Consider the following 25,043-nt stretch of genomic DNA (forward strand, 5'->3'; position numbering starts at 1 on the left):
CATGAACAAAACTGCAAGTAAATTTTGACTTTATAAACATTTAAGGATTATTCTATTCCACAGTATTTACATTTTTACTACATAAGCTACAATAAAAAATTTGTAAATAGCATGAATTCTAGGTTATGTGAACAAAATGTGGCTGGTGCTTTAAGGTATTTACAAACTAATGGAGGAAATAAAACAAATAGCTCTCTCTAACATTAACCAGATATTGCACGCTAAAGAGCTCTAAAGGAGGCACCCTGAGGGAGCTGAAAAGGAAGCAATTATCTGTGATTGGTGCTGTAAGGGGCAATTGAGCCAGATTTTGAAGGATATATAGAATTTCTCAAGTCTATAATAGAGGAAGTAAATTTGGAGGGAATAAAATAATGTTAATGGACTGTAAGAATGTGAAATGTGATCAGTGGATGGTGGGGGTCAGAGGATGGTGGGGATTAGTGGATGCTGGAGGTAAGTGGATAGTGGAGGTCAGTACACGGGGGGATCAGTGAACAATGGGGGTCAGTAGACAGTGGGGGTCAGTGGACAGTAGGCGTAAGACTGAAGAGGCAGGTAAAGGTCAGACAATTTTCTTTTCCTTTTCCTATGGAGAAATACACAACACTCAGCTCATTTGTTTGTTTGTTTTTGTATAAATAACACAAAACTTGAATGATGTTAAAAAATTAATATGTTTCAATTCTGGATGATGGGCAGACATATAAGCTGGAATAAAATAAGGAAGAATGAGGACAGTAAAGAAGAAAGCAAAAGAGAATTTGAGAAATAGAGACAGAAAAATAACTGGGAGGGAAAAAGAGACAGAAGGGGAAATTGTAAACTGCTTTGAACTCCTCGTCTCTCTTGGGTACCAGGCACATGAGGCAGTATCTCCTGGTTTCCTGCTTAGAACCAGCCCCAACCTTCCCCACTGTCACAGCTCATCCCCTGGGACAGAGACTAAAATTGCCAGACACTAACTTCTCCAAGAACCCTGACAGTGGTGGCCTGAAGGCTGGGACATAAAAAGATGGATGAAGAGAAACCAGCCAGATGCTTAGCTGCCATTGTGTGGGAGATTAGGCCTGGCATTCTGGCAACCATCCTACCATCAGGCAGGTTCAAATCAAAGGATGAAAACCAAGAGAAATATGTAAAATTCTCCATCCTTCATGATATCATGGAGCCACTAGATTAACCAACTGGATGTTTAATTAATCCCCAGCCTCCTTGTCTAATAAACTAATGTGTAAATTCATTGCTTTAGCCTCTTTTAATTAAGTAGTTGGTTAGTTGCAGCTGAAAGGATCTTAATCTCACTGACATTCACTGAATTCACCTTCACTGGTATGAAAACACATAACCATAGTGAATCTGCAAAGGTTCTTGTGGTGCTGGGAAAGTGGCCCCCACGGAGTTGCCCACCAGGGTCTTGCTACTGCTTCACGGTGGGGTGGGGGGGATGTGGTTGGCTCTGAGGCCGCTCAGTCAAGCCATCTGGCCAGTCCTTTGTGTGTCTTCGGTGGATGGTGCAGCCACAGGCCATTTGGGATGGAGATGGGTCAGGGTGCGAGCTCTGGGTGAGGGCATCACAGCAATTGGACAAGAGGAGGACCATGAATGTCAGGTGTGGTCCTGAGATGTGAAGACTCTGGCTTGCCCCCCTGATCTTCCTCTTTGAATTCACTTCAAGAGAAAGTTCCCCCAGAAACTCCATTCGTAAGTGGATATGAGGGTCCAAGGGCTGGGCTGCAGTGCATGCACTGTGCGCTGCCCAGATCTCCCTTCAGGGCTGAAGGACTTATTTCCTCAGATGTCCAGTTGCTGCTGAAACACAGCCCACTGCTCCCAGCCTAGTCAGCAAATTGCCTCCACTAAAGCCAGTGGCCAAGCCTAAGGTCCTCTTCCTGCTCAGCCTGCAGCCCATGGCTTGGGAGTGAAAAGACCCTGCTCCCTGACTCCAACAGACGCCAACTCAGAGGGGTCCTCCCAGCTTCAGAGATGCCAGTAGGGTCAAGTGAGGTCTTTGTGGAAACGGTACTGAGGCTCAGTCTGTGACCTTCTGCTGGTGTCTATCCCAAGAGCACTTAATGATGAACTACTTGCACACTAATATCAGTCCCAGAAACTGCTTCCTGCAGAACCCAAGCTGCAACATTTGATCCAAAATCAGAGAATGTCTTTCTGAGGAAGTGGTCATGGCTCCTGGGTTTTTTAAAGCAGGCAGATAGCTAGACATGAGCAGAGGAGAGGGGGGCAAGGGCCAAATGGCAAGAAACCATACATCTTGTGAGCAACTGGGGTCCTTGGGTAGACAGAGAAAAGCAGGAAATCCCAGACTGATGAGAAGCACACGTTTTGGGGGGTGACAAGTGTCCTAGAGGCAGGCAAAGAGAAGCAGGAAAAGGCATGAAACTCCAGTGTCTGAATGTCACATTTTGCATATTATGCCCTTATTATAATATAATTAGCTTTGCAGATTAGAAATACCCAGCATGCACTACTGCCATGACACTTCTGATCCCTGCTAAATAAGGACAAGAATTCCTCCTCCCCACTGGAAGGTGGAGCTGGGATGAAAATCAGATAATATAACCCGAAGCCCTTCCCTCCCCAATGAATATTCTGCCCATTCATTTTTACATCCCATATAACCAGCTTGCCAAAGAAACTCAGGGCAGCTATTCACCTGAGTCTGCCCACTCTCCCCTTGAGAGCATCCTATCACTTAATAAATCCTCACTTTGCTTTCTTGACCTCCATGTCTCACCTCTGAATTCTTTTTGTGACGAGACAAAAACCTAATCACTGGCAACAGGCAGAATGAATAGTGTACAAATAAAGTTACAGAGGGGCCAGAACATTTAAATCAAAGGCAATGATTCTTCATAGGAGTGCTGTGCACGTGCACACACACACACACACATACACACACATCCCAGGAGGACATTTGTCTTTATCTGGAGACATCTTTTGGTTTTTAAAACTAGGGGTTACTACTGACATCTATTTGAGTAGAGGTCAGGAATGTTGCTAAGCATGTTACAATACACAGAACAGCCTCTGCACTGAAGAGATATCCAGTCTAAAAGGGAGATGGTGCCATGGCTGGGAAACCCAGGCTTAAAGGAACGGGGTTGGAATATCTCTGAAGTGGGAGGAGTATGGAACATTTAGGAAATTGGAAACATAATTTACATGGGACACAGTGAGGGACAAGGAATGGGGGGGAAGGGAGCTACCAAGTAGGCAGTGCAAAGAAGATTGACTTTTACATTAATGGTGCCTACTGAAAAATAACGCACAACGTAAAAGTTGAGAATTATGTTTTCTTTGATGGACTTTCTGAGAACTCAAGGCCGGATGACAGCCTCTCAGATCACTCTGAGGAACTGCTCCAAAGAGGTTAGGGAGGAGCCAAAGGTTTTGTAACAAAACTCATGTAATCAGAACATCAAAAGATGACTGTTAATTAAAGAAAACCAGATGCCTCGAGCGAATGAATTTAGCACTTGCTTTTCTCTGTATGGGGAGATGCAGCAGGCTGGGTTTATTGAAACCATCTCTTTGATATGCACCTTAAACTCGGGCCAGTATCCTGTTTTCTTCCATTCTGAATCCCTTCAGGGTGGCTGCAGCGGCTGATGGTTTGATGGCTGCAACATCCTTTGTTGACTGATAGGACTGGCAAAGTTTTTTGCCCTCAGTGGAAAGTCATTGAAAGTTTCTATGCTAGGAACTAAAATGATCAGATTACATTTTTAAAGAAATCATGCCATCTGGCCGTGGGTAACTGGCATTAAATGGGACTGGAGAGAGAAAGAGTGGGTGTATGAAGACCATGGGAAACACGATCATGCTTGATTAACATGATGGCAGGTGAGGGGGAGAAAGAACTGAGAAATATGTATGAGAAGATGTGATAAAACTTAATCATGGGTTGGAGAGACAAGAAGAGGTCATGTTTAAATGTGGGGACTCTGGGGTCAGAGGACTTGGGCTCAAATTCCAGCTTTGCCATGGACTAGTTTTGCAAACCTTGAACAGCTTGTATTTAATGTCTCTATGGCTTGGTTGTTGACCTGCTGTTACGACTACGAAATGAGTTAAATTTTGTATAGCACCTAGGAGGGCCTGGCATGTGCTAAATGCTGCATAAATCTTAAATCGGTCAAGTAAACACAAAGACCCAGGCTGTCTCCAAGAGTTCCGGCTTTTCTGATGTGCAGCTGGTGGACGATCACGCCCTCACTGAGCTGAAGGACGAGGCTGAGAATCTTCTGGTTTGTTTCTCGAAGTGTGGGGTGGGGGAGTGGGTGGGGTCATGGGCCCATGAGTGTTTTGTCCCAGAAGCATTAAAGAGACAAAGTTGCCGATGTGGTCAAAATGGCTGAGAAGGCAGGTGAGATGCCTGGAGAAATGAGGGCAGTTTTAAAAAGCACATCATGAGTATATTCTTAAAAAGTGAGGTCTTGTACTAAACAAAGCACTTTGCCATAAACCAGGAACTTCTAGTAAATTTTGCCTTCTCATCTTTGCACTGCAGCAAGTAAGCTGCTCCAGGCTTGATTTCCTTTCTTCCTAAGTGGTAACTAAGCACGGAGTGAGTATTAATTTCAATTATCTTTTACAACTTTGTGACATTAACTGTTAGTAGTTTATGTTATCAAACAAACTAAAGAAATTCTACCAACAATATAGCCAGAATTCCACGAAGGCTGAAGACAGTTTGAAGGCTCTATGTTAATAATGAATTTATTCTTATTAAAAAATAATTGTTTTAATTTTCCTTTTCCTTCAGATGCATAACCACTTCACACTATGCAGGACCGGGATTCTAACAGACTAAACGAAAAAGTAATAATATTCATGAAAAGTATTTCACCTAGGTGCCTAGAAGCAAATTTAAATTTGCAGAAATGTCTGTCCACGAAGACATGAAAGAAAGATATATTTAAGGTGCAATTATCCAAAATTATAATGCTAAGGGCTACATAAATTAGCCTGAAGTTTCTTAGCGCAAAGAACTAAGAACCTTTGTTTTCCTCCACTGTTCACTTAAAGTATATTTTTTTTGAAACAAGAGGAAAGATTTGTGGGAGCGTCGTCTCTGGCAAACGTTCTGTTTTCTACTTTGACAAACACATTTGGTTAACTGCGTGGATTATTGATATAAATAGCATGAATTATTGATATGAATATTATTTTTAAAAAGTCACAGGGGGCTTGGAGAGCTTGTATTATGTACTGCAATCCTGGAACAGGGGCAAAAAAAAAAAAGCCCCATGGTAAGATTTAAGTGTTAATTGCACGGAGGGCAGCAGACATTGCTTTCCTTGTATAAAGAGTCTAATTCTGGAATTTTGTGAATTTACACAAGGTGGAAAAATTCACACAAGGTGAAAATTGCATCCTATGGTCCCTTGAGCCTAAAATAGATCATCATTGCAGAGGCCACTTTATTCACTCCTTATATTTTGCATAGATTTTGAAGTCTAAAGGGTGTTTTAAAAAATATTTTACTTGGTTCTCAAAATAACCCAATGATGTAGACACTGCAAGGCATTATGGCTATTTTATAGGTGTGCAATTAGGAATTAGAAGTGAGGTCACATGGCGAACAATAGGAACAACGCACACCTGACCTGTCTTCTGACTCCAGGACCGCAGCTATGTCACTCCACTCTGATTTCTAATATGTGTGTTTTCTTCATTTGATTCAAGAAGCTTAGACCTGGCTGAGGGTCACATTGAGCTTCCAGCCGCTTCGGGGGCGTCTTTAGGAGTCAGCACTATGGCAGAAGACATCAAGACCAAAATCAAGAACTATCAGATTGCCCCTTTTGACAGCCGCTTCCCCAACCAGAACCAGACCAGGAACTGCTGGCAGAACTACCTGGACTTCCATGGCTGTGAGAAGGCAATGACTGCTAAAGGGGGTGATGTCTCCCTGTGCGAATGGTACCGGCGTGTGTACAAGTCCCTCTGCCCCATATCCTGGGTGACGACCTGGGATGAACGCTGGGCAGAAGGCACGTTTCCTGGGAAGATCTGAACTGACTCCACCCCACCTCTGTCCTCCGTCCTTCTCCCCAGGGTGGTGAAGGCAGACCCAGCTACATAGTGATCCCCACCCTGGGATCCTGAATCATGGCTTAACTAATAATAAATATGCGTTGGAAAAGTGTAAAAAAAAAAAAAAAGCTTAGACCTTCTGGGGAAAGCCTAAACATTTGATTAGATCACCATCAATAACTCTACTTATATTTTTGGAAGCATCTTAGAAGTAAATGTAATGGTCTACAGCCAGTTCGAGTTCAAGTCTTTACCATTCTATTTTTTGGATAATCCTTGTTTTTAAAGCATCAGAGATTTTGTTTGCACTTTAATTGATCTTGCAGAAAGAGGTACACACACTGTGCATGGGTCCACTTAGTACATTATGCAGTTCACGAAATGTGGTAGCAAAATATTTTCTTGCTAACTGCATGATTGAAACACCTGTGTCTCAGGTGTGGGCAGGTTACAGTCCTGCCACCTGTAGCCTCAAACCCCAGGGGTGAGACAGTGACTTTGCAGGACTCAAGTCATTCTCATTTTAGGGTCATTTGAAAACCTGTCTATTGAGGGCAGGGGCCATATCTGGTTCAACATTGCACATCCAAACTGCATACAGTGTCTGGGACATAACATGCATTTAGTAAATATTGGTTGAACAAATGAATAAATGGGTTTCATCGTTTTTTGCAGGACTCCAACACCCATAAAAGACTGCCTACCATTTAACATCCAATTCAGATATCATCATCCATTCAATCAGCCAAAAGGTGTTGTGTACCTTTTACAAGCTGGACTATTTTGGTGCTGGAGATGCATGAAAAAGCTCATTGAATTTGTATTCTAGTGGCAAGAGGCAGAAATAAACAAGACAAAAATTAAAATGGCAGGTGGTGACAAGAGCTAAGAAGAAAATAAATCAAAAACAGAGATAAGGAGTTGGATTGGTTTACATATTATAGGCAGGCTAGCCAAGAACCTGTTAATCTATGGCAACTATCGTCATCTCCATTTCATGGTTTCAGCTACCAAATTGAGTATCTTGAAATTTGCATCCTCTTCTAATTCACAGGCTTATAATCAAATGCTGATTTTTTACTAGGCACATTATGCTACATAAATGTCATAGAATATGTCATCTGAGAGCTTCCATTTTCAAGGCTGTCCCCTAATAATGGGGCAGTAGGACACCAGGTACACATTAGACAGACTCCTGTTGTTGGGATGGTGTCCAGATTGACTTTAAGACGCTCACAGTCTCAAACAGACAAATCAAACCTCTGACAAATGAAGACCTTAGATTTTAATTTTAAATAATTTGTTTAGTTATTCTGAAGAATGAAAATACTTACAAAAAATAATTCAGAATTAAAAAATTTTTTGTTGTTTTTTTAGGGGGGTAATTATGTCTATTTGTTTTTATTTTATTTATTTTAGTTTTAATGGAGGTAACTGATTGAACCCGGGACTTCATGCATGCTAAGTATGTGCTGTAGCACCGAGCTATATTCTCACCCCAACCAGAATTTAAATTTTTGAAGTTTCTCCATCACCATTATATTCATAACACTTTATTGTTTCCCTTCTAATTTCTAAGTGGCTTAGTCAGCTCAGGCTGCCATAACAAAATCCCATAGACTGGGTGGCTTAAACGATTGAAATCAATTTTGTCTGGATGCTGGAAGCAGAAGTCTAAGATCAATGTCCAGGGAAGTCAGAGTCTTGGAGGACTCTCTGGGTCACAGGTGGCCACCTTCTCACTGTCTTTGTAATAGAGGAGAACAAATCTGACTCTATATTGGATCTGTTCCTTTGGCTTTGACCGCTGTGCAGTGTTTCCTAGGCTCAGTCTTGCTAGCTCTGCACTCACATAAAGATAACAAGTTGCAGAATAGAGAATAACATCCGTTTTGTTGGAGGTTTTGCAGGAGCACCATGACCTGGCCCATGTGGACAGCTGTGGGAACAAAGAATTCCTACGCCAAGAAGTTTGCAAGAACCAACAACACCCCCCATCCCATTGTTTTGTTTTGTTTTGTTTTGTTTTGTATAAAAGGAGCCTATATTCTGACTGGAGTGGGATGGTTCTCCAAGACATTAGTCTGCCATCCTCTCAGTCTGCCGGCTTTCCAAATAAAGTCACTATTCCTTGCCCCAACACCTCATCTCCTGATTTATTGGCCTGTCATGTGTCAGAGCAGAACGAGTTTGGACTTGGTAACATTTTCACACGGCCTTTCCTCAGTGTGCACATGTGGAGAGAGAGATCCCTTCCTACTCTTTTAGGACCGTCAATCCTACTGGGTCTGGATCCCAACCTTATGAACCTCAGTGAAACTTCATTATGTCCTCAAAGCACTACCTCCAAGTATAATTACATTAGAGACTAGGGCTTCAAAATATGAATTTTATGGGGACACAATTCAGTCCATAGCCATAAGATAATAATTTTTGAACATATTACTTTCTAAGAGAATGCATACAATTTATTCAACTGATACTTACTGAGCATCTTCTGTAACTGAGCAGGACCCAATTGTCATCAGTGACCACATGGTATTTATAACTGCTTAACTGTATAATAGTTTAAATGGCTCTTCGCATGCTCTTTCTGACCAGGGATGGTCTGGGGAGGAGGAAGGCTTGGGTGGTCCACTCAACCCTGTCATGGTGCTGTGTGCAGGGATCATGCTCAGTGCCCTGCTCTTGCCCCCAGTGCCCTCCTCTTGATCCCTACAACTCAGAAGGCAGTTGGGCATTTTGTGCATCTTATTGTTTATAACCCACCCAATTGTGCATGTGTGTAGTTGTTTGGGCCCCCTGTGGTTTCCTTATTTTCTGTTGTTCAAGCTGCAAGCCTCAGCCTGCAGCAGGAGGTCTCAGGCCTCAGCCGGCTCAAAAGGCTAAAAGCATTTATCAACCTGACTTTAAACTGTGTAAGTTTTTCTCTAGAGCTCTTTTTCATGGAGCCCCTTTCTATGCACACTTTGTGCTGGGTACAAGAATATTAAGAGAGTCCCAAAGCCAGAGGTGAACTTCATACTCAGCAGAACGAAGGCGTAATTGCATCTGCAAAAACAAGAACAACTTTGCAACAATTTATTACCCTGTATGCAATCTCTGTGGAAACCAGCTCTGCCCCTTGAATTCTTGAACTTTTACATAACCCCCCCCCCACCCTCTCTCTCCAGCAGGCTCACCATCTTAGAGGCACTAGCCCACTGGGACCTCCTTACCTTCAAAGAAATAAAGCTCTTTTTTCTACTTCATCAAAATCTCTGTCCTCAAGACTCAATTCAGTAAGTGGAGTAGGGAAGCCATGTTTCAGCAACACTCCTATGTGCCAAACACTATTCTATTCTAGGCGTTTAGGTTACATAGGTGAGCAAAACACTGATTCCTGCCCGCAGAGAGTGTATATTTTGGCAAGCAATACTTCTAAATGGATTTTAGTAATCTAAATTATTTCATACTGGATGATTTATCTTACTGAAGATTTGCTAAATAATTTTTAAAATATCAACAAAAGAGGAAACTCAGACACTTTGTAAAAAGTCAGGTATTACTAAAAGTACCATACAAGAAATGATGATAAAATATACAGAAAATGTGCTAAATGTTGAAACTCATGTCATAGAACTTCACTAAAATAAGTTGGGTTCATCAATTAAGATAAGACCTTCTCTTCAGTGAAAAAATGAACAGCATTTCAGACCATTTTTCCATCAGGCACAAATAGTATCAGAAAGTCTTGGTAGGCACAAGAAATAAATGGCAATGAACTGTTACATTTGGAAATCCATGGACCAGCCTAAGTACAGCAGTGAAATCACAAGGGAGCCATTAAAGTATTACTTGTTAGGAATTAAAAACATTTGAAATGCTTATTTTATTATGTCACAAGGACTCAAACAAGGCATTTAATCTGAGAGATGTAAAATCAGAAAGAATAAATTTCTTAAGATTTTCTTGAAAATCAAGCTGCATCACTAATTACACAGCATTTACTAAACAATAGCTGACAATATAACTAAATGTCATAGTATTGTACCAAAACCATTTCTAAACATGATCGGTGAAACAAAAGGAAAACCAGTTTTGTCATATGTGTTCATTGGTAGTAACATGATTTAAAATTTTGAGAGTTCAACTGACAGCCTGTCATACGTCTTTACTGGAAGAGCTCCTCCTAGGCACAAGGTCTGTTCTTGAGTGTCTGAAGATTCATAGCAGCAGGTAAAACCCACTGGGAAAGAAAGAGAGGAAGGAAGGAAGGAAGGAAGGAAGGAAGGAAGGAAGGAAGGAAGGAAGGGAGGGAGGGAGGGAGGAAGGAAGGAAGGAAGGAAGGAAGGGGAAAAAAGAAAGGGAAAGAAAAAGAAAGAAAGAAAGAGACAGACAGAAAGAAAGAAAGAAAGAAAGAGAAAGAAAGAAAGAAAGAAGGAAAGAAAGGAGGGAGGGAGGGAGGGAAGGGAAAGGAAAGGGAAGGAAAGGAAAGAAGGAAGAAAGAAATGAAGGAGAAAAGTTGCACAGCATCCTTTAACTCATCTTTCTTTACCCCCATAGTTTTGACACCGTCAGTGTTATTCAGAGATAACCTAATACTTTACCAGCAGTGTTGTACACTGTGAAAAAAAATTTTTTTTTCTTATTCCACTATTTCTATTAAAGAGACTGTAGGGATGGTGGTTTTGAATCTCCTCCAATTCTGTCCCACACAGAATGGTTACCTTATTGTATTTGGAAGGTTACTAAACACCCCCACTTCTTCCTTTCCAACTCACAGCATTTTGTATTCAGGGTGTATAAATTTTCATCACTTAAGGAATTTTGGAAAAGTTATGATTCATTATCTCTTCTGTATTTTCTCTTAACTCCTTCTATGTCACACACATTGTCATCCATCTCCTGAATTAAAAAAAAAATAGAGTATTAAAAAAAAACCCAGAGCATGCTGTGGCTACTTTGTATTCTTTCAATTATGCATTCTTAAATAAAATTTAAAGAGGGAGCGTATAGCTCAGTGTTAAGAGTGTGTGCGTAGCATGCACAAGGTCCTGAGTTCAATCCTTAGTACCTCCATTAAAAAAAAAATAAGTACACTTAATCACCTCCCCCTAAACAAATAAATAAATAAAATTTAAATTGCGGCTGTGGAATGATTGAGAATTTTTGTGCCATGGGATTGACCTTGCCTCTGAAACCATTTCTTTCCCCACCCCCGCTTTATTGAAATATAACTGACAAACAAAATTTTCTAAGTTTAAGGTGTACAACGTGTTGATTTGATATATATTGTGAAATTATTTCCATAATAAAGCTAACACATACATCGCCTCACATACTGACAAGTTTTTGAAGCCATTTTAAGGTTTTTATTTTTTTTTAATATAAAATCAAATAGGAAAATTACGTTGCACAAAAGTTAGCTCAGTTTTGTCTCATCAAAAATACAACCCTTGGGCATTAGCAGAGGTAATTCACACCTGATGTCCCTGTTACTCAGCTGCACTGCTATTTTTCTAGTGATTGACTATTTCAGTCTCAGATCATGAAAAACCGGCAGAGAATTATGAAAGAATTAATGAAGAGAATCTTCAAAAGAATAGACTGTACTTATTACAAGCTGCATTTTCACTGAAACTTCAGCCAAGATGGTGCCCAGATTCCTCCTCACACATTGGATGACATTGGCTCCTGGAAGCGATGTGCCCTCTGGTGGTGCTAGGGCTACACCCAATAATGACTTGTTGATTTTGGCTTAGAAACAGAACGCATCTGAATGTGCGGTGTTACCTTCCTTTACAAATTCATTTTGAGTTTCTGTTTCATTTCACTGCCGAACACATTTATATAATCAGAGATCTTATATATTTTAACTTAAATTGTTTCTCCTGTAAATATCACCCATGCTCTTTCCATCTCCAGGTGTTAGAACACAGATACGGACGAGGTGTAGGATGACTTGACTTAATTCTATTGAGATCCATGCTTCCTAAATTCCTCTTATACTTTTTCCTAAATTTTGTTCTCTTTTGCTTACCAGGTTCTCATTTCTAAAGCTCATTCACAGACACTGGAAATACTTGGATGATTGATGGAGTTTTATTACACCAATGGAGCCAAAAAAAAAAAAAAACCAAAACAACAACAACAACAAAAAACCTAGAGCAAAAGTGCTGATGGCTGGCATGGTACAGGCAGTCGGAGCAGGCAGTCTTGGGCGTGCTGATTTCATAGCGCGAAAACAACAGGTGCTCCATACAGGGAGAAGGGGCACAGCTGCAAAGAGCTGGGGCCCTCGAAAAAGATGGCCTTGGAGTATACGCTGTGAGGGGGAAGTGGCTGGCTGTCGGGGACATCCTGGTTCTCACCGGGCAGCAATTTCAATCAGCAGGGTTATTTCTAGATTTTTTTAAAGGCAGTCAAATGGATAAATTACATACACATTCATTTTTTTAATTTGCTGCCTAGTCAATAAGAGTTTATTTTTCTGAGAAAATCAAAGCTGAGGGTTTTTTTTCTCTTTGTTTGTCTTCAAAGAAAGTGGGGGAAGTGAGCAGTGTGTAATTTAGCTGGATTGCTGAATAGAATTATAACCTTCTACCTGATCACCTTTAGATTCATGGTTTATGATATTTATCAATTTAACCTCATCATGACCTCTGCTACTCTGTGGAAAGTTGTAAATAGAGTAGTCAATTTGCTTTACAAATATTCCAGGCCACTCAAAGGCAATTTATCCCACACACTTATCTTTAGCATTTAACAAAATAGAACAATACTGGCAAAATATGGCCCCCAAATAAAATTCCTAAACTGACTGCTCTCCTTTATTTTTCCCTATTTTCATGTTCCTATTTAAATACTCAGTCATCCAGCAATCCCACCTCTGGGCATATATCAGGAGAAAACTCTAATTCAAAAGGATACATGCACCCCAATGTTCACAGCAGCACTATTTACAATAGCCAAGACATGGAAACAGCCTAAATGTCCATCAACAGAGGACTGGATAAAGAAGTTGTGGTGTATTTATACAATGGAATACTACTCAACCATAAAAAAGATAAAACAATGCCATTTGTAGCAACATGGATGGACCTGGAGATTATCATTCTGAGTGAAATAACTTAAAGACAAATATCATATGATATCACTTCATGTGGAATCTAAAAAAATGATACAAATAAACTTATTCACAAAATAGAAATAGATTCACAGACACAGAAAACAAACTTATGGTTACCAAAGGGGAAAGTGGAGTGAAGGATAAATTGAGAATTTGGGATTAACAGGTATACACTACTATACATAAAATAGATAAACAACAAGGACCTATTGTATAGCACAGGAAACTATATTTAATATCTTGACATATTTAATAATCTATAATGGAAAAGAATCTGAAAAAGTATATATATGAATGTATATATATATATATATATATATATATATATATATATATACATATATAACTGAATCACTTTGCTACACACCTGGACCATTGTAAATCAACTACATGTCAATAAAAAGAAAGAAAGAAAGAAAGAAAGAAAGAAAGAAAGAAAGAAAGAAAGAAAGAAAGAAAGAAAGAAAGAAAGAAAGAAAGAAAAGAAAGAAAAGAAATAAAGGAAGAAAGGAAAGAAATAAAGGAAGAAAGGAAAGAAAGATAGAAAGATGAAAGAAAAGAAAGGAGGAAAGAAAGAAGGAAAGAAAGAAAAGAAAGAAAGAAAGAAAGAGAAAGAAAGAAAGAAAGAAAGAAAGGAAGGAAGGAAGACTCAATCCAAAGACTTCCTCCTGTAGTCTTCCTGAATCTCCCCAGTCAGGATTATCCCTCTGTCCCCAGTGTTCCTGCAACATACATACATACATTTCACATTATGATATTACATTTCTTCACATACATTTCTATTATGATATTAATTTCGTTCTGTCTTAATTCTACCATGTTATAAGAAATCTACTCTCACGAAAGTAATGAATGGGTTATTTGTAATGATACCCACAGCCATCTTCATGCTTATGGAACTAAGGGTATTTTCTAAGGACTTGATTCTATTCATTGCTTTTGCTCTATATTTTTCATTGTTATTTTCTTTGCTCTCCACCCCACTTGCCTGACTGTAGTATCCAACTATTAGTATGTGTTTGTAATAAACAGTTCTGGGGGCCATCATGTGGTAATTCTATGCACATATATTACATTCAAAATTCAAAATTAGGAGCCTTGAGGTGTAAAATTGCCCTTGTCTAAAAGAGGAACATACAAAATAAAGCGTTGAATGTCTACTGGAATTTTATAGACATTCTCCTAAAAATGCAGCAACTATAAAACCAGGATCAGATTCTAGAAAAATTGAATTGAAAACTCAAATAATACTGGTCAGTAAATAATTATCTGATCTGTAAGAGCAAAAGAAAGAAAAATGAGCGCTTTAAGGGAAATCAACACTTCCAAAAATCTCATCCGTGTATAATGTTAGTGAAACCACAGAATCTGCTTTTTCATATCACAAGCAGCAGTTTCGAGCCCTGAGACGCAGCACTGACTCAGAAATATAAAAACAGAAGGGAAAAAAGGAAGGAAGGAATGAAGAAAAGAAGGGCTTCTTATGTTGTACATTTTGTTCCAATTGGCATAGATATTGACTAAAGGGAGTTTGGGGATGTTTCTATTCTATCACCATGAATATCATTTGGTAATGGTTTTGTATTTTGACACCAGTAGTATCATCTGGAAAACATGGAACTCCGTAGCTGAATAGTCCATATGTGATTGTAACTCCAGTGATGTGCAGAAGTATTGTCGTGACAGCTAACACATCCCCATGCACTTTGTTGTTCTTTCAACAAACGTTTCTTGTTTCTTTTGTATCTAGAAACTGAGGGTACCAGGTTGCACAAGATGCAAACAAACTGATAAATCCACGTGCTCTTAGGAGGAGGAGCATAAGTGATTGATTTTGCTTCTAAGTATAGAGGAAAGTCTGGGAAGGTAGGAGCAGCCTGACCTCATCTCAGGAGTGATTAGTTTGCCAAGAAGGTGGAGATGGGTGGGGAGAGAAAGAGATTCTCCAGACAGAGGGAATGAGGACAAAGGGCCAGCGATGTGAAAGGACAGGTACAGTCAGAGAGCTCTAAATAGAAAGATATTGCTGGAACATACAGTTCAGTGGAGAGAATGGCAATTAAGGGGAGTCTGAAGTGCAGACAGGAGCCAAACATTGAGATCTGAAGCTAAAGAATCAGTCTTCACCCTCCTGGCGAGGGGTTCTCTTCAGTGTGTGTCAGGGTCACCTGGGGAGCTTGTTAAAATGTCCCACTCCTAACACTTTTCATTCAGCAGGTCCGGGGTGAGGTCCAGAAAGCCATTTTTAGCAAGAATCCTTAGTGACATATTTGAAGGTGGTTTTTGTTTCTATTTCAAGAAAGCAGCCATAATAATCAGGGGATGTGGAGTCCATTCTAACCAGAGGCATGACATTCTGCAGGATAACATGGGATGGGGAAAAGAAGGGAGTGGGACACACTTGACATGATCTGACTTGTAAAACCATTGGTCTGGGATTAAGGGGACCTAGACTCTGAGTTTGGCTCCATCACTGACTAGATGTGTTTTTTCAGAGTAGTTTTCTATTTTCTCTGTCCCTCATCTGCATCTTTCACTAAAGAGTGTATGGAACATTATGAACCTTCCTTCTAAGTAGATAAGTAATGAAACTAAAATACTTTTAAAACGTTTATGCTCTAGACAACTTAAATGGAAGTTTTATGATTGTAAACTAGGCATGTGTTACAGTCCGAATAAATCAAGAATCTGACCCAGGTTAGAGAATGTGCAGGATTAACAGATACCAGCTAACACTTCAGTTTGTGGTTTTGGAAAAAAATTGTGTCATTCCTCTTAAAATTAAATATTAAAATTAATATTAAATATTAAATAAAATTACTTTTAAAATTAAATATTAAATAAAAATTAAATATCAAAGAAAAAGTGTATAATTACTTGTTCTAGTTAAAAATCAATATAATCCTTTTTCTGTGTTTAATTGACTGTTTCACTTATAACTGTGAAAGATATCCTTTAATTATTTGTAATATTATTTGTAATAATATTTTAATTATTTTAATTTGTAATCATTTTAAATCAATAGTTTTAGAGTTTTCACAACAACTCTGAGTGATTTATTAACAATGCATTGGCATACAAAGAACATCTTCACACCATTATCAGCCGTTATCACTTACCTTCCTGAACCTTCGCATCATTTTATAGGTTGTCTCATAATCTGAAGAATAATGTTTAGTTTCAGGCCCGTGAGTATATATGAAAATATCAAAAGACTGCCTTTTCATGCCTGAATAAAAAACTGAAAATTCAGACTTTTCATTTAACATCCCTTTTAATGCACTGATGTAGCAAAATTGATGACTTTTTTTTTTTTTAACTTAGAATAAGTGGCTTAACCTCTTGGGAACTCGGTTTCTTTTTTCACTAATTTTTAATTGAATAAACTTCCAGAATATATATATATTTTTTAACTGACTGATCTAGTTATTTGAACATCATGTTAATGGAATTGAGGTCCTGGGTTCTTAAATCACATAAAAGGTGTTTTTCTTGTTTTTTCCCTCTGTTTCAAGACCACAAATTGCAACCTGGTTAGCCGTCTTGAAAATACATCTATTCTTTATCAGAAGAATTAAAAAAAAAAACAAACCACGGATGAAATGAGTGAAAACTCTTTGCCATTATTTTAGGAACAGCCACTAAGAGTATCCTCAATAATAAAATTAGATGCTTAAATGTGAATATAGGTTTTCTATATTCAAGAAACATGTGGTCAGAACTTAAGCTTACTATCCTCCTAATAAGTTCTAAGGAACCATTAAAAATTAAAATAGCTAACAGATATCTATGCGCTATTTGCCAGGAATTGTTATAAGCACTTTGCATAAATTATCTAATTTATCTCAAAACCCCTGTAAATATGAATGTATCTCCAATTTTTTAGTTGGGCATGATTCATTCCGAAGCCTAATTTAAAAGTGGGGATTTAAAAGAATCCACATGAAACAAAAACCAGACAGCTGTTCTCGGGCAAAGGTTACTGGAGTTCCTGGACTGAAAGTCAGGAAACCTGATTTCTTAAACCAGCTTCGCTACCAGCCAGCTGTGTGCTTTGAAGAAAGCAAGTTATCTTTCTTGTCCTTAATTGTGTGTGTGTGTTTTTTTTCTCCCATTATAATATCACAGGACTGGACAAGTAGCCTCCAATATGTCCTTCTGTTCTAAAATTTTATGATTCTATAATTGGGAATAAAGGCTGTTGCCCATCCCTTGAGTTAAACATGAATAATGGATCACCGCAGGTCTGAAAAATACGCCTTTAATCTCGTGTGACACCTCAGGCTCCTGGTATCACGGGACAGCTATACCAATCACATTTGGCTGCTTCGCTTCTATAGTTTATGGCCGGAAAAGGTTTGCTTTAGATAACACGCTCTTGTGTTGTGCCACTGTTGCTAAGATACAGTTTTGTAAATAAAAGTTATTTTAAATACACATCCTGGTGTGGGGAGGGAAAAAAATCAGGGAAAATGGCTGGCCAAAGATTTAAACTATTTTGAGAGGACAGAGAGAATGCTTTATTATTTTTTAAAATGTGAATTCAGACGGCTTTATTCGGGGAGGGGGGAGGTAATTAGATTTATTTATTCCTAATGGAGGTACTGGAGATTGAACCCAGGACCTCATGCGTGCTAAGCACACACTCTACCACTGAGCTCTACCCTCCTCCCTGAGGATGCCTTTAGATAAAGCTTTAAAAGGCCCACTTTCAAGTGCGAAGTAAAATTACTTTGCTTTACCCTGAGGCTGGATGAAGAGAGTGCAAGGACGCGCAGAGGGAGAGAGCAATCAAGGTGAGGGACTGTGATCAATGGCTTTGCAGCTGTGATCTGGCCAGTTGAAAAGATACAGATGCTGTTGCAACACTGTCTGCAAAATATTTCGTCCTTGATATTTATGCCCATCTTTTCACCAAAAAAGAAGAGAGAAGTTGATTGTCATCATCCACCATAGATCAGAAAAGCCAGATCTTAGGAATCCCTGTTGAAGGCTCAAGGGATTCCAGCTGGACAGCCCTGTCTCCGAGAGCAGGTGGCAGGCGCGCTACCGGCCAGAGGTGGTAGAGTCACCGGTTCTCCGAGTGCTGGACACCGACAGGCGGGAAAGTCGGTGTCCTCCAGGCCCTCCACCACGCGCCTGCAACCCCACCGTCAGGTGCGCGTCCCCGCGCCCAGTGACATTGTGACATCACTTTTCAGACGCTCCTTGGAAACGTGAAGGAGGTAAGCGGGGAGCGGGCGTGTCACGCTGCAGCTTAGACTTCACAGGGGGATTTCTGGGCAACCAGCTGTCCTCGGGATGAGAGGGCGGTGAGCCACGAGGGGTCTGGAGGGCACCTCGGTTGCCACACAAGGGGGAAAAGGAGCTGGCAGCAAGCTGCAGGGCTTCCAAGCCAGATTTTGCCTGCTTCTCCCATTTTACCGTGGCTGGGGCCAGCTGCCCAACCTCATTTGTCTTCGTGAATGAAGCTTGCTGCTCCGCTTATGTCCCCCGGCTTTTGTGCCTCTAGGCAAAATTCTTCTTCGCCACATTCAAATGATCGGGCTTTGCCGTACTTCTCTCCCAGTCTGAGACTCCTGAGACTCTCGGTCCGGGTAGACTCTGGAAACATAGCATGACCTTAAGTTTATTCATCAAAAGACTCAACATCTGATGAGCTTCTGAGAGGGGATTGAAAGCATCACCCCTGCTCCCTGGCCTTCCCAGCCTTCGTGACTCTGACCAGTTCAGAAGGGCCACCGTGAGAAAACGCCGCGTCACCTGCCCAGTCACCCCCCCACACAGAGACGCAAACCAGCCAGGCGCTTCCCCAGCCTGTCACAAGCAGCTCTCCTCCCCCGCAGGTCACTGCCTTCTGTTGCCGTGATCATTATTACTACGATCGTTAATATTACTATTATCATCGCTGCTATTAATATTACTACCATCATTCCTATCCCTAGTATTGTGATTATTATTACTATTATCATTGTTACTACTACTAGTCTTGTTGCCATTATCATTATTGCTATTATTACCATTAGTAGTAGTATTACTATTGTACTCATTGCTGTATTACTACTACTATTATTATCATCATGATTGCTACTATTCGTATTACCATCAGCATTACTGTTATTGTTACTATTACCATTGTGGCCGTTATTGTTACGACCATTACTAGTATTACTATCATCATTGTGGTTATTATTAGTACTATTATTATTACTACTATGATCATTATTGCTATTATTATTACTATTATCAACACCATTAATATTACTATTATCATTATGGCTATTATTATCATTACTACTATTATTACTGCCCAGCTTCCTCACAAGATGCTAAGTAGTGTCTCCAGTCACAGCCATGTCTTGGTGCCCACCTTGTCTCCCCAAAAAATAGGCTCAGGCTCCATACTTGGCACCGGTTGGCCTTTGGTGAAGAGCTTTTAAGTAAATAAAAAATGACGAGAGCAGCAGCTCATTTCACTACTGTTTGAAATAATATCCGAAGGCAAAGAACATGCTTAGTGTTTCTCTCAGCTTCTTAGTGGGGAAAACAGGGCTGAAACCGTCCACCACGGTTTGGCTGGTTGTGTATGTGCCGCTCTGAGTCATGAGGAGCTTAGCTCCTGTCACAGGAGTTGGAGCTCAGGATGGTGGGTGATGTGTGGTGCTCATACCCCAGGGTTCTACTTCCCTTTTCTCTCCTGGTTTTGCCCCAGTCTGTCCTTTTCCTTCCTTCCCTTCCATCTGAGCCAGGAGCAGTTACCCTCTGTGGATCTCCCTTGTTCAGGCTGTAAAAATACACAAAAAGAAGAAAACAGTGGCAAAATTACTCTTCTAGTAAATAAAGGTTAACTTGGAAATCGCTGACGTCTGGACTGCTTGGCTAATGTAAGAACACACATCACATATTTCTCCTGTACATGCCCCTGGGAAAATCCTGGAGAGAAGTGTTGGTTATGGGATTCAGGCTGTTTCACAGAAACGGAACTAAAAACAAAACAAGTGGCTCTCACTGCCAAAGGAAAACGAGGACTATAAATCTTGCCAAAAATAAAGTCCACTAAAAAAAGTAGCAGAACATAATAACAAACTTGGGAGTTCAAATGTACTGTCTTCAAAGAATTCTATGATTCTCAAGATGTGGATATGTTACGTACAGCCATTTCCTAGAATTTTCAATAAGCCACACTTTAAGGGGATGCATATTTAAAATACAGTTTGCTTGAGGTCAACCTTGCCTGTGGTTGAGATATTCCACAACCTGCTAGTCTTGTCCTGGGCTTCTGAGCTCTTGAGCATCTGATGAACATGAAATAAAGGTTAGTTGTGTTCTGTACAATAGAATTAAATGCTAATTGAGCCCTACAGGTGCTTCGCACTATCCTATTCATGCATCCTGCTTCATTTAATTCTCAAGAGGAGGGTATATCTCAAGTGGTAGGGCACATGCTTAGCATGCACTAGGTCCTGGGTTCAATCCCTGGTACCTCAACTGAAAAAAAAAAACTAGTAATAAGTAAGTAAACAAAGACGGGCTTTTAACTACAGTGGACCCTGGGCATCCATGGAGAACTTCATTTAACTTTGTAAAGCCCCTTGAGGTCCAAGACATGTCCAACACAGCTCCATACTGTTATTAAGACCTTTTTTGAATTAAGCCAGTGGTTCCCAAACTTGCCTGCACATTTGAACCCCTTGGGGATCTTCTAAAAATTCTAAATAGGTAGCAGTGTGTTTTAAAGCTCGTCAGATGATATGTAGACAAGTTTGAGAACCACTGAACTAAGGTCTGTGAAAGGGCTTTGAATATTTTCTTCTAAATATTTAGATTGTTTAGAGAGCCAAGCGACCCAGGCTTCTTCTGTTCTTGACCTTGCGATGCACTAGTTCACTTTAAAAGTCTGAAAAGGTCACCTAAAAAAAAAAAAGTAAGTAAACAGACCTAAAAATCTCCCTCCACAAAACTAAATAAAATAAAAAATTTTTAAAAATGAAAAAATATCTCATAGAGACCACCTTTTGCACATTTTCAGATGCGATAGCTTAGATTCTTAAAAGTTAAGTCACTCGCCCGAGGTTACACAGATGGTAAGTGGGAGAACTGGGACTCAAGCCCAACCTAAGAGCTCAGAACCTACTCTCTTAACTGCTTACTACTCTTTAAATCAGTATGTTTGCAAAATCATAGAAACGGAAGACGTGCTAGAAAGACTTCAGTACGATTCATCACTGAAATGAGGAACCTGGGCCTCGGAGATGGTCGGAGGCACCGAGAGGGGCGGACCCAGGAGAAGGAGCCGGGTCTCCCACCTCTGCATCCACACTGGAGCCTTGCTCTGCCTAGAGAGGGCTCTCCTGTCCTCAGAGACGCTCCTGGGGTTGTCTGAGCATGTTCGAGAGAGCAGACGAAAGAATATTGGTTGAGAAAAGATTTTTCAGTGGTTTAGGTATTTTATGTAAACTCATAAGACACATCAGACCTGGCCTGCAGGAATTTCACGTCATCTGCAGCATCTGAAGAAAGGAGTCGATAAAGCAGAAAGGAACAGAGAAGAGTGGAAATGAACAGACGCAGAGCTGGTTTGGAGTATTCGCCATTATCTCCAAACACGAGAAGGTATGGCCATTGGATTTTTCATCCTCAATCCACCACGTACTTACTAGGACTTTATCTATATAAGAAAAAAAAAAAAAGAGAGAAGGTACTGAAGCCTTTAATTCTTTCTTAAATTTTTGTCTGTCTGCAGTTTGGGGGATGTCCATCATGCCTTAGTGACCCTGATCTCCTGCTGGATGTATAACAACACTATGAGGGTCTCTCCCGAGAGTAGCTCAGGAACATTCACATGGTGTAATTTCTTCCCCACGGCCCTCCTGGGAGACATGCAGTGGAGATTCAGTTGTCTCCTTTTGCTGAAGCTGAAAGTAAAGCTCAGAGAAGGTGGAGGAGGATGGTTTCATGGTCTCTCGGAGGATAGTTTCCTTGACCACACCTCTGTTTCCTTCTCCCAAGTGTCATGGCGTATGGTCCAGGAATGCACTGCAGTGTACATCTGTGTCTATCCCTGGATCTCACTTTATAATGTTTGTTTCCATCCTATTGGCAATAAAGATAGAGAAATAGTAGTGATGAGAGTCAGTCCCTCTAAAAATGGAGTTGGAATGCACAGTTACTGCAGACCTTGTCACAACAGGGGCTAAGCAATGTTTGTATTTACCCACAGACTCAAAGGCAAACTCGGAGGCAAGCGGTCATTTAATGCCTATGGACGTATGCACCAGCCCAGAGATAAAGGTTAACAGCAAAGTTTTCAAGGTATACATCATAAACCAGACTTAACTCAAACCTAATGCACACTCAGACCCCTGAGCAGCAAGTTATAAGGCCAAGGAAAGAAGATATAGGTGTGAATGACATCCGTCTAGCCAATCAGACAAATCCCGCAATGCAATGTCAGAGGATCCAGTTTCAGAGCACTCTCCATGTTGCTCCAGAGATATGAATAGTTTGGGTAGCAATGCCTTCATCTGCTGGTTGTTCACATGTATAGGTGAATGATTGCTCTCTGACATAGCAATTATATGCAAGATGGTTCAGTTTGACATATTAATTAGATAATTTTTGATCAGGCATTTGCGTTATTTAGGGTACATGCTACATTGCTTCAATAAGGACACCCCCAAATACTTAGAGCTCTTGATTATGCTCACAGAGACTGTGGGTTGGGAATTGGGAACGGACAGATCAGAGATGGCTCATTTTGTTCAAAGATGTTTGGGGTCCCAGCTGGGAAGCTGTGACGATTCTGGGGTTGGTTCTGATAAATGACATGTCTGCTGTTGGTCTGTACCTGGGCTGGGAGGACTCGAAAGCTGGGTTCAGCTGGGCTGCTAACCAGGCACTGCACATGGCCTCTCCACAGGGCTTGAGCACGGCAGGCTGACGCTGAGCTTTCAGGGAGAACCAGATGGACCTCACATGGCCTCTTCTTGTCAAGACACGGAGGGCACATGGTGTCACTCTGTCACAGTTCCTTGGTCGATGAGGTCAGAAGTTCTTCAGTGAGAGGGAACATAGACTCCACCTTTTTATGCATGCTTTAAAAACTGTCACAAGGTACTTAAATAAACACTCTAAAGGTGAACACTCAAGGGCCGGGGAAGTCTCTTCTCTTTTCAACCTTGGTTTCCAAGATTTCTTTATTTTATTTTATTGAAGCAGAGTTGATTTGCATTATAGTAGTTTCAGGTGTACAACATAGTGATTCAGTATTTTTATAGATTGTACTCCATTTAAAATTATTATAAGGTATTGCGTCTGTCCCCAGTGCTACACCATACATCCTTCTTGCTTATTTATTTTACATCTAGTAGTCTGTACCTCTTAATCCCGTACTCTTATCTTGCCCCTTCCCTCTGCCCTCACTTCACTGGTATCCATGAGTTTGTTCTTTATGAGTCTGTTTGTTTTGTTATAATCATTTGTTTTAATTTTTTAGATTACACACTTGAGGTATTACATAGAGTACTTGACTTTCTCTGTCTGACTTCAGTAGGCATAATACCCCTCAGGTCCATCCATGTTATTGCAAAATTTCATTTTTTATGACAGGATAGTGTGCAATTGTGTGTGTATCTACCACATCTTCTTTATCCATTCACCTGTTGATGGACACTTGGGTTGTTTCCATATCTTGGCTATTGTAAATTATGCTGCTCTGAACATTGGGGTGCATGTCTCTTTTTGAATTAATGTTCTAGTTTCTTTGGGATAGATACTCAGTAGTGGAATTGCTGGATTGGGCTGTAGTTCTATTTTTAATTTTTTGAAGAATCAATACTGATTTCCACAGGGACTATACCAATTTACATTCCCTCCCACAATGTGCCAGGATTTCCTTTTCTCTGTGTCCTCATCAACATTTGTCAGCTGTAGACTTTTTGAAGGTAGACATTCTGACAGGTGTGAGGTGATACCTCATTGTGGTTTTGATTTGCATTTCCTTGCTGATTAGTGATGTTGAGCATCTTTTCATGTGCCTGTGACCATCTGTATGTCTTCTTTGGAAAAATTTCTATTTGCATCTTCTGCCCATTTTTTAATCAGGTTATTTTTTTATATTGAGTTGTGTGAGCTCTTTATGAATTTTGGATATTAACCCCTTATAAGACATCCTCCCCCATACAGTAGGATGTCTTTTCATTTTGTTGATGGTTTTCTTTGCTGTGCACAAGTTTTTAAGCTTGATTAGGCCCCATTTCTTTATTTTTGCTTTTGGTTCCCTTGCCTGAGGAGACACATCCAAAAAAAGTACTGCTAAGACTTATGTCAAGGAGTGTTTATGTTTGCTTCTAGAACATTTATGGTTTCTGATCTTACATTTAGGCTTTTAATCCACTTTGAGTTTATTTATGTATATGCTGTGAGAAAATGTTCTAATTTTGTTCTTTTACATGTACCTGTTCAGTTTTCCCAGGATCACCTATTAAAGATATTTTTTCACTATTGTATATTTTTGCCTCCTTTGTCCCAGATTGATTAACCATATAAGCATGAGTTTATTTCTGGGCTCTCTATTCTATTCCACTGATACGTGTGTCTATTTTTGTGTCAGTATCACACTGTTTTGATTATCATAGCTTTGTAGTATAGTCTGAAGTCAGGGAACATGATTTCTCTAGCTTTCTTCCTTTTTCCTCAAAATTGTATTAGCAGTTCAGGGTCTTTTGTGGCTCCATATAAATTTTAGGGTTATTTGTTCTAGTTCCATGAAAAATGTCATGGGTATTCTCATACAGATTACATTAAATCTGTAGATCACTTTGGGTAGTATGGACATTTTAACAATATTAATTCTTCCAATCCATGAACATGG

At 40.1% G+C, this 25,043-nt stretch overlaps 1 protein-coding gene across 1 annotated transcript; it reads left to right on the top strand.

Annotated features, from left to right (window-relative positions):
• Nucleotides 1-5,728: 5,728 nt before the first annotated feature.
• Nucleotides 5,729-6,133, top strand: LOC102536543 (cytochrome c oxidase subunit 6B1-like). Its single transcript, XM_015248594.3, has one exon. It carries the CDS (start codon nt 5,780-5,782, stop codon nt 6,038-6,040), a length of 261 nt encoding a protein of 86 aa, XP_015104080.2. The 5' UTR covers nt 5,729-5,779; the 3' UTR covers nt 6,041-6,133.
• Nucleotides 6,134-25,043: the final 18,910 nt, after the last annotated feature.

This window comes from Vicugna pacos, chromosome 2 (genome assembly GCF_048564905.1).
Source record: "Vicugna pacos chromosome 2, VicPac4, whole genome shotgun sequence".
NCBI lineage: Eukaryota > Metazoa > Chordata > Mammalia > Artiodactyla > Camelidae > Vicugna > Vicugna pacos.

What these genes read in the sequence shown, in the direction of transcription:
- LOC102536543 (XM_015248594.3), top strand. Translation starts at nt 5,780, where the DNA reads ATGGCAGAAGACATCAAGACCAAAATCAAGAACTATCAGATTGCCCCT.